At 43.1% G+C, this 14262-nt stretch overlaps 2 protein-coding genes across 3 annotated transcripts in view; both read right to left on the minus strand.

Moving 5' to 3' along the window:
- Positions 1-1367: 1367 nt before the first annotated feature.
- LOC127536759 (nicotinamide riboside kinase 2-like) lies at positions 1368-2143 on the minus strand. Its single transcript, XM_051957987.1, has one exon. It carries the CDS (start codon positions 1974-1976, stop codon positions 1455-1457), a length of 522 nt encoding a protein of 173 aa, XP_051813947.1. The 5' UTR covers positions 1977-2143; the 3' UTR covers positions 1368-1454.
- A 3340-nt stretch (positions 2144-5483) lies between these two features.
- The window catches only part of ssh2a (slingshot protein phosphatase 2a), a 32557-nt gene continuing 23778 nt past the window's right edge, over positions 5484-14262 (minus strand). For both annotated transcript variants that reach the window (XM_022207889.2, XM_022207888.2), the window contains 7 exons: positions 11250-11343; positions 10964-11092; positions 10733-10779; positions 9918-10064; positions 9625-9825; positions 8591-9536; positions 5484-7725 (listed from right to left, as the gene is read on the minus strand). In XM_022207889.2, the coding sequence (XP_022063581.1) occupies positions 6055-7725; positions 8591-9536; positions 9625-9825; positions 9918-10064; positions 10733-10779; positions 10964-11092; positions 11250-11343 (3235 nt within the window). In that variant the 3' untranslated portion in view covers positions 5484-6054. The remainder of the gene's footprint in view (positions 7726-8590; positions 9537-9624; positions 9826-9917; positions 10065-10732; positions 10780-10963; positions 11093-11249; positions 11344-14262) is intronic.

A 14262-nucleotide genomic window follows, 5' to 3' on the forward strand; every position in this document is an offset into this window, starting at 1 on the left:
GTAGTTAAAGATGACAGGGAGGATGTAGAGTCATCAGCCACAACATTAAAACCCCTGACAGGTGAAGTGAAGGACACCGATTATGCCCCAGAAATCACGTGAATGCTACTTTGGGACATACCAGCATTGTTAAAGTCCAAGCGCAGCATCTCGAGGAACACAACAAAGAGCTCAAAGGCGTCGACTTAGCATCTGAACTGCCCAAATCTGAAGCTGAGTGAGCCAAAACAAGCCCCTTCCACTGACAACAGAGCATTTGCTGCCAATATCCCAGTGCCAAACACCAGAGGACACCGATCAAGGTCCCGTGTCCATTCCTGAACATGTCAGATCTGTTTTGGCAACACAAAGTTCATCTACACATCAGCATCGATCAGCTGTACGGCATTAGTTTTGTTGAAATGGCATGGTTAGAGCACAGAGGAGGGTTTTATTAGTTAATTACACCCTGCTATATTCTATGTATTTACTTTCAAGACTAACTCCTGTAGCTACATGTTCACCTCATTTCACACACCCACTGTGGGTCAGCTTGGCCAGCAGGTGGCACTAAATTCAATGTTGGACCTTCGTGTAAATTCTTCTCTCCAACTGGGAATGTGTGAGATGACTCATTCACACCAGGGGCGGATCCAGAATAATTTTAGTAGGGGGGCACAGTTGGGTACAACAGATATTTTGGGGGGGCCACCGAAAAATTGTAAGAAAAAATGAAAGCTGCTACCGACCCCTGGCTTTTACAAAGTATTTTTCATGGTTTTATTGGTTCTTTAACCCAATAGGAAAGCTCTATATGACATTTTCATTTTGGACTGTTAACATTCAAATTATGATGGACTTGTTTCCTTGTTTATGTGAATTACAGCATCATCAGCTGTTATGTAAAACTAGTAAGCTCAACGACAGTATCCTGAGGGCAATTAAGTGACAAATATTGTCCAAGAACAGCACTATTTACAACCCTGTGGATTTCCACTTTTTAGAATGTTTACTGACAATTATCACACCTAAAATAAGAAATAATTTTCTGTATTTTTAACAACTAGTTCTCAGCTTTAAACCATAAACATCATAGGGTTCTGTATGCTAATCAGTCTAAATCGAAATGAGTACTACCCAATGCACAGTGAACAACAACAATCTGTACCCTTGATCTGTGGTAAAATAATCTTAAATGTTCTGTGCAGTAATGTAAATTTTAAAATACAGTAAGCAACACTCTATACATTTAACAGTAAACCTGAGAACAATATTAAACAGTAACAATACTTCATATTTTTAAATCAAATACAATAAAATATAATAAGTAACACTCTATACATTTAACAATAAACCTGAGAACAATAATAAAAAGTAGCAATATTCCATATTCTTAAGTCATTTAATATTTCACAGCTCAGCAAACATCCTAGTGTTCTGCATAGAAATCACAAAAAGCTGCTCTCACTAATCTTTCACAGTGAGCAGATGTTCTTGTCTTGCAGGTTCATGGTCCAGACGTGGCCATCGAACAGGCCGGGGGGGTCTGGCACCGTGTACTTCCTAGAGCACCTCTTCTTTTTGCATTCTTCATATGGGATGGAAATAAAGTAACGTTGGTTTTGCAAGTCGATCAAAGGCCTGTAGTTGTAAAGCAGGAAGCCCTCCACAATGAGGATGTGAGTCTCCTCCTCCTCCTTGTGGTCGGACTTCGGGATGATCTCTGTGTCCAGGATGTTATTAACGCCATGAGACTTCTCAAACTTCACCGGGTTCTCCAGCCATGTGTAGATTGCACTTATCATGGCGTCCATGTCCAGAGCAGTGATGACATTGTATTCTTTAAAGCCATCTTCATCAACTTCAGTCTGATCTTGGGGCTTGATGAAGTCATCCTGATGGATCACACAGCAGTTGGGCAGGTTCTTGATCAGGCGGTTGGTGAGGGTAGCTTTCCCTCCATGGGTTACGCCACTGATGCCGATGATGTGCTTCATGTTCTCAGATTGGTCAAAGATCAGAAAAAGGGTCAAAAATGTCAACAAAAACTGGGTCAGGAGTGATTGGACGTGGAAGAAAGCTGAAAAAGAGAAGGTTGCAGCAGGAAACCTCAACTACTTGAGTCCTCCATGGCACTTGAGTTCAGTGAGTAAGGTAAGAGCAGAAAGGGAGCTGCCACTTAGATGCCGTTCTTCCATCCGGAGAGGACCTCTTTCTGCTGTCACTGCTACACATACTGCCCTAGTTGAGGTTTTAGGTGAAATGTTCCTTTTAACCAGCCCACAGGTCTCTTTGAGGATTTTGGATGGAATACTCGGTTAAACCAACATTTTAGGTGCAAGTCCAGGGATTTTTGGTGGAATGTTCCTTTGAGGTGGATGTGAGAGGACCTTGTAGGTGGAATACTTCCTGAAACCAACCTTTTAGGTCAACATTCAAAGATTTAAGGTGGTATATTCCTTTAAACCAGCCTAAATTTCATGTTTTGATCATTATTAAAGGGGCACCGAGGAAGATTTTAGCGGAAACGTAGCGTTGCCTACATTTCCCGAGAGCCTCAGCTCGCACTGTGGCAAACCGTCATAAACGAGCCAGCGAGCCTCAGGAAAGCCAGCAGAGTTGAAATCATTGTTGAACAATAACGTGTGTAAATGACTCCGCGGTGTAATGTTGTAAAACCGAGTTGTCAAAGCTGCTCCGAGCTACGGAGTTAACCAAGCTAACGTTTGGTAGCTCCGAGCTAACGTTACATTAGCCAATACCCACACAGTGTTTTTGCCACAAAGTTAGTCAACTAAACCAGTCACAGTCAAACGAATCCCATAGTCTACCAACCACACATCGCAAGCAACACACACAAAAGACAAAAGAATTGTATCAAACTTACAAAGAGCTAAAGTTACGTACCTGTCTAGGAGAAGCACAGCCAGCTCGGCATCTGTTTTGATTCCTTTTTGCTCCTGGAATTCTCTCCATCTCTGAAATGCCTGTCCAAGATGAACTTTTCTTTTGCTTCGTTGTCGATCTGACAACCTTTTTGCTTGCAGACTTTGCTCCGTTCGCTTCCTTTTGCGCTCCATGTGTGCCGTCTTCTCAACCAACTCTCCACTCTGCTACTGCTAAAAACAACTAGCTATGCTCCGTCAGCGCACGCGCACCGTATTTGCTGTAAATCGCTCTGTCTCTCACAGGAAATTCTGGAGGAGTCGACAAAAAATTAATAAAATACAAATATTTACAAAACCAAAATGATTCATGAATCGAAAATGGGGGCATTAATAAGTGTAAATAACGAAGATTCATCCACATTAATATGAGACTTTGTTACGAGCATAAAAATCTTCCTCGGTGCCCCTTTAAGTGAGAAACCTCAATCCAGACTCCTCATAAAGATGTTTGAGATTTATGCTGCTGTTATTTGTTTAGTCCAGACTAAATGACAGAAATCCACAATTGTAATTTTATTTCAGGACTCGGTTATTAAATGTCAAAACAGTCCATGTGACTCTAAAAACTCAACAGCTTTACAAACTCTAAGATTAAACTCTCCACAAGGATGCAAAATAAGTTGGACTTCAACATGAGAGCTTTAATTATTCTTCATCTACTTCCTGAAAAGTTTGGTCAATAAAAAAGACAAAAATTAATATTTTCAGCTCAACCAAAGACAGACTTTGTGATTTTCTGCTCATTTGTTGTTGTAAATTTACTCTTTCAAATAAATAGCCGCCTAACCCCGTGGAAACCAGCGTTTGTCTTGTTTTATATCTATGATAGATATATATAGATGTATATGATATATATATATATATATATATATATATACACATACACACACACACACACACACATATATATGACCGATCAAAAGTAGACACTAACTACTGCTGCTGATACTGGCACTGGTACTACACCTTGTAATACTATCACAAACGCTGATACTACTTCTACGACTAGGGTTGCCACCTGTCCCTTAAAATACGGAATCGTCCTTTATTTGACAAGTAATTGTAGCGTCGCAAATTGTTCCGTATTTTCATAAATGTCCCATACACATCTGTCACACACTCACCAAAACTGCTTAACGAACATAATAAGACACAGGAAATATTAAAGGCAGCCAATTTCATCTTAGTAGGACCTATGTAGCGAGGACCTGATGCCAGGTCCAGCAGATAGACCTCAGACTTCTCTGTACCCGGTCCTGCCCGGTCCCGTCTCTGGTTTCCTGGTTACAGACGCTGCCGCTCCCACCCGTTTAAAAATGTCTACACCCGAAACTCCACCACATCCACAGAAGCAAAAACGTTTGCAATGTACAGACATGAGTGGGAAGACTGGAACCCCTGGCAATAGGTACAGGGCAAACTGTGTTTTCTGTTACTCATGGGCTAGTTTAAATAATGCAGCATCAGGAGACAAACATATAAGAAACATGAGAACAGAGAGAACCCAACCAGCAGGTCACAGTTTATCATCCCCAATAATCTCCTGAAGTCTCTATGGTAAGGGACATCATGATGAGATCGGCTGGATTATTGGTAGCCTGTATGTAATCAATAAATGGCTTTTGTCAATTTAAAGAAAAACTCACCCAGAACTCGGATATGTTAACAGTACTAAATTAATAAATAAATACATGCATACACACACAAATAAGTTAATACATTAACTGTGTTAAGATTTAGATGAAAAACAAAAGTCTGTAGAGAATTTCTTTGTCCAGTATTCTGCATTCAGTTGTTTATGTTTTTGCAGAATCTAGTATTGCACACTGGTTGGTCATTACATTTTATCAGTATGGTTTCACTGTTTAAAATGATGCCATTTCTTTTCAGACAGAGCCTGTGATCATAAAACAATACAGATTTTTTTTAGTTCTGTGTTAATAAAGCACTTAAAGCTTTAAGTATGGCTAAATGCTCTTTTCAAAATTAAATCTACCACTCCTTGGGTGCTAGTGGCCCCGAGTTCAGTAAAGTTGGAAAGATATTCACAGATTCAAGACTTCCAGCATCAATAACTCATAAGATATAGGTTGTCAAAAACATAAACGATGCCTCTTTCCCATCGTTGTAAGGTAAACGATGTGCTACAAGCCAAGTTTTATCTAAAGTAGCTGTCTTTCAAGCTGCAGAAATAACATTGGTGTCTATGGAGTGAACAGGGAGCGTCTGCAAATTGCAAAACCGCTGCAACAGCGAAGAGAGACACAAATATTCAATAGCTTAACTCTTATACATTGTAGTGTCACCAAAATCACTGCAGCCTTCAACTGGCTTCTGGTGACACCATTGTTATTCCTGCAACTTGAAAGAGTAATGTAAATTTCCAACGAAATTTTTTATTTATTTATTTATTTTTTATTTTTTATTTTTTGGGGGGGGGGGCACACGGGGTGGCCAATCAGATCACAGGGAGGGCCACTGGGCCCCTGTGACCCCACAGAAGATCCGCCACTGAATCACACTAAACAGGAAAAAAAATGGTCAGAGTCGCTGCAGTCAAAACAAACTCACCATATTTATTAACGGCTAAAGCAATGAATAAAAAAACAACATCGTTTCAGCTTTGTCCTGGTTTAATTAAAAATCTGAATAAAGACATGTCTGTCCATTTTGAAAACAAAAACACAAAGACGAGTCTACCAAGAACAGTGCAAAAGAATCCTCCCCGGGGTAAGAAACCGATATCAAAAGAGAAAATCTAAACAGTAAAGTGCATGTTTTGAGAAAAAAGCCCCTCTGGTTCACGCAGCGAGGATCACACTGAAAACAAACGCGTCTTTAAAAAAAAAAAAAAAAAAGGGACACAGTCATAATGGACTGGTTCAGTCTTAGGTTGGACATTCATATAACATTACTGTACAGATAAACCTGAACTCCAGTTGAAACAAACACATCCAGTGGTTTACATGCAAACATATGTTCAGCATTCATGTCTTACACACTATACATACATTGGAGGTTACACAGGGGCCACAGCTGACCTGCTACACATTCATACGCATCATGCAGCCTCTTTCACGTGTGCGCACAGCTCCAGTCATGTTCATTCCAGTCCTTTGCACTGAGGTTACATGGTATTGTATAGCACAGTGACGGCTCGCTGCTTTTTCTCAGCTTTCCTACGTCTTGATGAGTGTCCTCTCCCCTGCTGACGTGCTGAAGACACCAGATTGCCACCACTGCCGTCCGGCTCCTCCCTCTCACCCGTGTCGTCTTTTGGGCAGCCGTGAGTGGAGGAGGAGGAGGAGGTGGAGGAGGAAGGGCAGAGAGATGGTGCTGACGATGTGCCATCAGAGAACAAACCTGTCTTTTCAACACAACTGTTCTGACTCAGCACTTTCTGCTTCTTCCAGGTGTCATCCGGGTGGGACTGGGACAAGGAGAAAGAGTCCTGGGAGAGTGACGACGTTGTCCTGCTGTGTGGCCTCAAGTCCAAGTCGCTGAGGTCATTGGCTGACAGCTCCAGACAGTCCAGTTTAGCTAAGGACGCTGATCTCTTCATGAGGGAAGGAGGGGTGAGGCCTGCCTGGCGGATGCGAGCCTCCAGCTCCATGGCTCTGTGCCACCCCGTTGGCTCCACAAAACTCCTCCCCTCCTGCCTCTCTCTGAGCCGCTGCCCTACTTCCAGGCCTGGAGGGGTCCGTTCAACGCTCACCCCTTTATAAAGTCCTGGCTCTGTGTCCATAGTGTCTCTAAGGCCCTGAGGCTGCCCCAGTTCTTGTACTTGACTGTGTGTTGTCGGGCTGATACCCTCATGGAGGAAAGCCTGCAGCTCTCTGAGTGTCTGCTGAATCCTCTCCAGCTCCTGGCTGCCACGAGCCAGTCTGCTCTGGGCGTCACAGCCGAGGCCACAGCCCTCATTCCCTCCTTTGTAATTGGAGTCCAGCCTTTCATCTGTGTCTGATTCCTGCACTGTCACCCCATCTACAAGCATTTGGTGTGAACCAGCCTGAGGCTGGGTCTTAGACTGTGGGTTTTGGCTGTGGAGCTGGCCCTGTCTTTGGGACCGGGCTGAGGTATCTTGAGAAGATTCTACTAACTGACTAGTAGAGGTCAGTGATGAAGCCACCATATGGCTATCTGTGGGTGTGTGCACAATGACAGGTATAGCACCAGAGACTTGGCTGATATTTGAGTTAGGGGAGCATGAAGGGTCTGGGAGGTTGTTGAGTCTTTGAAGCTCTGTGTGCGACCCTGGGAGCCTCCCGCTGTCTTTGGGTTTAGCATTAGTAGAAACAGCCATGTTCTCTCCCTGAGTGATCCTTTGCTCTGTGGAGTGCTGAGGGGAGCGAAGGGAAGGATGTTCAGTGCTCGGAGAGCACAGAGGCAATCTGACAGGAGGGTGTTCACTGCTGGGGGAATGCAGCGGAGATCGCTGAGACGCCGTCATCTCCAGTTCCTGCTTCAGCTTCTGCTCCAGCTGCTTGGTGGCCCGCCGCACAGAGCCTGCTGGCCAGTCGCATGGCAGCATGGAGGGAGACGGTGGGTGTGACGGGGGAGTTAAAGAGTCATGTGTGACTTCAGAAGACTCTGCCTCCTCCTGATGTTCCAGTCGGCTGAACTGAGGGCTGAGAGAGGATGGAGGGAGTGAGGAGGAGGAAGAAGACGATGGAGTGGATAGAGAAGAGGCAGGGTGGCATATGGCTTCGATCTCAGTGACAATATGGCGGACTGATATTCCGTTGTCATGGTTAATGTGATGGGTTCGGTCAGGGTTGGTTTCAGACGGTGGAGACGCCTGAGGGACAAAGAGAAACATATTTATTAGTCATAGTCTTGTGAAGCAGTACCTATATCATAGGCAAAGATTAATTACTTCACTACTAGTTTTCTGAGACTTTTAATATAAATTAATTTATGCCCTTTTAAATTACAAACAATACTATTCCATACAGAGTAAATGAATATTGGTTTAACTATGCTCTCGTCTTCCAGTAGGTGTCACTATGTTTAATTCAGGTTTATGGGCTCAGTCTATTTGCTGTCTTGTTCTTAAAGACAAATAATGATTGAGTCAGATTCCAGTTTCAGTTCCATTCCAGTTAATATGACTCTCTATAGCAATACAGATCTGCTGCTAACTGTTACAGACTACTGTACAGGTACAACTATATTTGTGTGAAATGGTGCTATGTCAATTAACTTGAATTTGGGAACAACAAAGCACACAATGATTAACACAAAGCAGTGAACACGAACAATATTCCTGAAATACAATTAGCAAGACGAAGGGAAAAAGGTAAGATAATCAAAGGTGCTGTGACAGCTCTTAAATAGACTAAAACCATCTGCATGGAAAACGATACACAGATAGATATTGTTTGGTACACACTATTACGAGAAATCAATTGGCTGATTTGTAACTGCTTTGGTAATCCTTTAAGTGCAGAAATAGTTTTTCAACGTAGAAATTTTTCGTTTTGAAAGAATTTACTACTTCTCTTTGATAGACAGATCTGATGACATTTTCTAAAATAAACATGGTCTGTTTTAATTAATAAAGTAATTGTTTAATCAATAAAGAAAAAAATTTATTTATGAAGTTATGGAGTTGAGTTGTTACATAAAGACAAACAAATTAAATACGCTGAACGATTAATTACCTGACTTGTCCCATTTCTCTGCTCCTCCTCCTCTTCTTCTTCATTGGCCTCCGTTTCTCCGTCAATCAATACAGCCGTTCTTTGTTGTGCTTGTTCTGAAAGCGTCCGAGTTCGGCCGTCTTGGGCCAAGCCAACAAATTTTTCCCTGGCGCTGAAGAAGTCGATGCTGTCCGCGCTGTGATTGGACGACCCATCAGCCTCGCCACGGCTGTCGAAGGCACTGCCGATGTGTAATTCGCTGGGGTTGTTGTTGTCGTCACTGGAAACGAGGGGAAGGGCCAGGGGTAGAGGGGTGGTACAGGTGGAGCTGAGGGGAGTGTGTTTGTCACTTGTTAAATGGGATAATGATTGGTCGATTATATCGGAGTCACTGGATCCCAGAGTGAGAGGAGAGATTTCTTCTGAGCTGCTTCTCTCGGATAAATTGAGGGACAGCTCCACCGGTTTGCATTTGGGTGTTGAAACGGACAGATGTGGGGGAGCGCCTCGGTGAGCACGATGGAGTTCAGGGGTGGGAGGTAAGATGTGGAGTGACGGTGGAGGGTGCGGCAGAGCAACAGGCACGGTGACGGCCACGCTCGCCGAATTGTCCAGTTTTTCCTCTGGGAAGACGGTGGCCGCTCGGGGTGTGGGGAGAGGAAACAGGAGGGGGTCTTCACACGCCGATCTGACCTCCTCCTGAACCGGGGACTCGCACACACCGTTGCACGGTGTTTGCGAGTCAGAGGTGTGTGTGTTGTTTGATTTGGCAGCGTCTTCGGGCTCAGCACCAAGCGCCTGCAGTACAGCCACGCCCAGGAAGTGATGTAAGGAGGGGGACGAGGTGTTGTTGTTGTGAGAGTCGGAGCGGCCCAAGGAGTGAGGTGACGGTTTGCACAGCAGCTCCGGCCGATCTGATAGGTCGCTGTCGGAGTGGGAGCGCCACAGCTTATTATGCCTTTGTTTGCTGCAGAAGAAAAGAACAATAAGAGTTTGTTGGCTCGAAAATGCTTCCAAAGAAAGAATTGCACAGAAGCTTGTGTATGCGAGCGTACCTTGCCAGCAGAATTCCCTGATACTCCTCCAGCTGTTTCATGAAGGAAGGGTTTGGTTTGGTGACCGTCCGCCTCTCTTTCACATAGTCGAAGGCGGTGTCCAGGTCCCAGCCGTACTCCTTCATAGCATAGGCGATCACTGTGGAGGCAGAGCGACTCACGCCCATCTTACAGTGAACCAGACACTTGGCACCGGCTTTCCTAAAGATAGATAAGAGAGAGGCTTTGTTGAATTGAAAGAGCTACATTGAGAAATAAAGGACAGCTTAAACTGTATTAGAGCAGAAACCTACTTGGCTTTGGTGATGAACTTGTAGGTTTCATTCCAGTACTCCAGCAGGTTGGTGGCCTCTTCATCGTACACTCTGATGTTGTGGTATTCAAACATCCCAGGGAAGAAGTTGTCTATTTCCCGAGTCACATTCAGGATGTAACGCACTCTACAGAACAGACAGGAAGAGGAAGGTTACTAGAGTTCAATGCAAGCAACATATGGCACACAGACTGCTATATGTCTCCTGTCACATTTTTAGTCACTGTGGACTCAGTTTCTCATTGTGATATCAAGTACAGAATCTGGTGAAGGTAAATAGTAGTATTTGTTAGATGTATACATTTATTGTGAATAAATATGCTAATTTCAAGCTTAGATTTGGTTGTTTTCCAGATAAAACGTCACACACTATTAGTTAAGGACCAGGTGAACATCTGGCGATTCTTCCTGTTTTTACAGATTCTTGCTATGATGAATGGTGCAGTTATGGCGATTTGTTTTCAGAGACAGCATGTCTTCAGGAGGAAAAAAGGTTCAGGTGGTTACAATAGGCATCTTAAATGTGATTAAATAAATGTATGATGAAACTGATGTTTGAAAAAAACACTCCAAACAGCTGCTCAGTGTGCCTTGTGTTCTCATCCCAGATGTAATAAAGATAATAGATTCTCTCATTTCAATTAACTTCATCAAGAAAATATCTTTATATACAAATTGTGATCTTCTCCATTTATTGAGCCTGGGAAAGGGATATCAGTGAGTAGGACTTTGAGTACGATTGGTTGGGAGGGTACATTAATTAACTGAAGAGTAATGAAGTGACTAATCTCTTACCCACTGTTCTGCAGCTCCTCTAGGTTGGAGGCATTCCACTCAGAGCCCTGGAGACGACACAGATCCAGTCAATATTAGAGTCTATGCAAATACAATTTACACGAAGAAGACTACAAATGAGCCAAAACATAAAAGCTACAGCATAAAGAATAAGGAGGGACAAACGTCAACCATGCTGTAGTTAAAATTAAACTCCATGGTTAAGACATGACACGGCTTCGGGCTTCTCACCAGATACACGTGTTCAAAGATTTCAGTGGGGCTGTCCATCTGTCCAAGAATGACAATCATCTCGTTGTCTATGAACTCTTTAAACTCCCTCAGGTTACACACCATCTGCATCTCCAGCTCTGTTCGGATCTGGGAAAGGACAGCAACAGTTCAAACAAGCACTAAATCTGTTGATGATTTAACAGGTTCACGTACATGTCAGTTAAAATTCAAGTTTTAACACTTCGTAATTTGTGTGAAAACCTGCATTTGCAAAACCATAACCTGAAGAGTAACGGTCTCTCACCTCCTTGCTGGTGACATTCTCCAGGTCTTTCTGCATCATGATCTCTCTGAGGCGCATCTTGATCAGCCTCTCTGTGCGTTCCCTCTCTGTAGGCCTGTACAGGAAGACACAAACACCTTTATTTAAAACACCTTTAACACATTTTCTTTATGCCTAAAAAAAAAACAACAACACATTTTGGACACAAAGAACCACCTTCACAGTCACAGTAACGACCCCTGCCTTCTGTTCATTGATTCATTTTTACTTTAGTCTCAATGAGATTACTTGTTCCACGAGAGAATCGCCACTTTGTCTGATTCTCAGAAACTGGAGAGGGAACAGAAAATCTGAGAGCGTGGCCCATCGGCCATCCACAACAAAGTCCCCTTGTAGAATATTCCTGTTGTTGTGCCTGGTTCTGTTTCTAACCACTCTGGCGGTAGACGCATTTAGCCTTTAGATGTGACGCTGATGATACCGGCAAGTGGCCTAATTACCTCTCTGGAGGGAAGAGCTCAGTTTGTCTCTGAGCTTCTCCTTCTTACGTTGTCTAATTTAGTGCCGTTTTGCTCCTAACTGATTCGTCAGTGGAATAGTACAAGCAGGGGACGTCGGCAGTCACAAAAAGAGAAAGTCTGATGACCACAGGTGAGTAAAGGGAAACCTAAAATCACCATCTGAGCTGGAAACTTGGAAGCAGTCAAGTTGTTTATGTAAATGCTAAACGTCTTGCTGACCTCAAGAGAATGAGTCCACAGGGCTGAACTGTAAAGAAAAGCTTTTCGCCCTTGCCAACAAAATTACCAACATCCAGTAACACTTTAACCCCACAACAAGCCACGACTTGTCCGCAGACGGCCTGAGGGAGGGATGGCTACTCGGGAAAACAGTCTAAAGAGAATACACTGAAAAAAAAAAAAAACTTCTAGGGTAAATGACGACACATGGAACGACGAGTAAATAGAGAATGGAAATTTTATATTACTTCCTTGTACTGCTGAGAGATAAGCAGCCTATGGGAATTCAAAGTAATCCCCATAAATCAGACTAACACGAAAGCATGCCGATGTTAAACTTCCTGCTATCTCAAACTTTCACTCAGTGCTTACGCAGGAAAATAAGCTGCCATGTCAACAAACACCAGCGGGTCATGTAGCTTTGGCAGCCACAGTGCGCAGCAAGACAAACGGGGATTTTATGGGTTTGGAGCTTGTAAAATGTGTGTGTAATCTTGACTCAAGGACAAACACACCGACAGTAAATACGGGCGTTTCTTAATTATGAAGTTTGCTGTCTGTCTTCCCCCACCCTTCTCCATTCTTTCCATTCGAGGGAATCAGGTGCATGACCCACAGCCCTGTCCTGGAGCTCCTTTCTCTGTGCTTGCCACCTGCTTCTGTCTTTCCCCCTCTTGGTCTACCTATCTGTGTGTCTGTCTGGTTTTCATTTTTCCAATAGTAAATCAAGCCAGCTAAAGCCTCAACTATTTTGGACACTGGAGGACCTCGGGAGTGTGTGTGTCCGAGAGAGAGTGACTGAGTGCAAGAGGGGCACTCCAAATCGGTAGCCGGACACGTGACTAAGCAGCAGCGAGGGGAATTTCCCTGGTATTAGAAAAGACATAAAACCAGCAGTCCGTGTCATTCCCAGAACTTTCGATGGTCTAACGTGGCTCTGTTGACAACTCGGTGTCACAGAACACAAAGTTGTCTCTGTGTGAATGATCATCAGCCTATGCAAATGTTTCAGCCGTGCCAGCGTGCATGCTTTTGTTTTTATTTATGCCTGTCTGTGCTACCTTTGAAAGTCAGAGACAGTATTTGACCCCAGTCCTGACAGTCAGCAATACTGAGCTGTACGTTTCTATGGTCAGTTACCGTCGGCACGTGAGGAGGTTGGGAAATGCTGTTGTGAAGATCAGTCTCAGGCATGTCTTATTTTCGGCCCCCGCAGACACACAGCTACCTTGAAACACCGTTGGCTTTCTCTGAATCTGACGCAAGTATGTGCCTTTGAGTTGAGAGGTTAAAATCTTGACTTCTGTGCATTTGTGGGTACATGTTTATCCACATGCATGTTTCTCCTGCAGCCTACATCACTCACATGTTACTGAAGTGTATGGGCACATGTCCAGCGCAGGGTTCACACACCACTCCTACAATGTAAAACTCAGTCACAGCAGCTACAGCTTTCCTTACTTTCACTTTAGAACCCAATACTTCAGAACTAGTCTTTCACTGGACATTCAGTACATGCAGTCCAAAACTGAGGAAGAACATGAAAAGTAGATATAAAATCTGTGATTGTTTGGCTATACCCACAACATTTTCCTGCCTTTAATACCAAGAGCCTGATGATAATTTCACATTTTTACCTTTAAGCTCTTATCTTGATAAAGGATAGACATACATTCATGCATGCTTTTTCTTGTTGTTGTATACCTACAATATTTCATTAGCTGTCATAGTAAAATAAATATTTTGCATTACAACACTGTTGTATTTTTACATGTACATCACAAAAAAAGTTGGCACTAGTGATATATTTTTCTAATTGTGTAGGACAGAATCTGGTAACATGAGAACTGGGGCGTTGATAAATTTGCTGCCGTTAGTCACAGGTGAATTCATTATGCTAACCAGTTTTGATTATTAATGTAAACTAGCATTAGCAAAACACATTTAGCATGCTCAGAACTACACAAACAAATTAAAAAAAAATAAGACTTCATTTCAAAAACTGCTGTTTGGATGTTAGCTAGCCAAGTTGAACGAAAGCTAAACCGCTAGCTACATCTCATTCCCTGTGCTAGCATCCGTAAACGCTAAATGTACCACCTCCGACACCTGAGACTAAATGTTTGAATGTTTTGATGCTATATGAATTGAAACTAGTGCCTAATGGAAATAAATGTAATGAGGTGTTCACACCGAGTAGTCTCCTTTATAGTGACAAACTAAATAAATGTATGTGTGAAAATGAGTTGAGAATTTAGTGGAAGTATTATTTTGCAGAAGCTGTGATTTGTATG

The sequence above is a fragment of the Acanthochromis polyacanthus genome, chromosome 13, assembly GCF_021347895.1.
Source record: "Acanthochromis polyacanthus isolate Apoly-LR-REF ecotype Palm Island chromosome 13, KAUST_Apoly_ChrSc, whole genome shotgun sequence".
In the NCBI taxonomy this organism is placed as follows: Eukaryota; Metazoa; Chordata; class Actinopteri; family Pomacentridae; genus Acanthochromis; species Acanthochromis polyacanthus.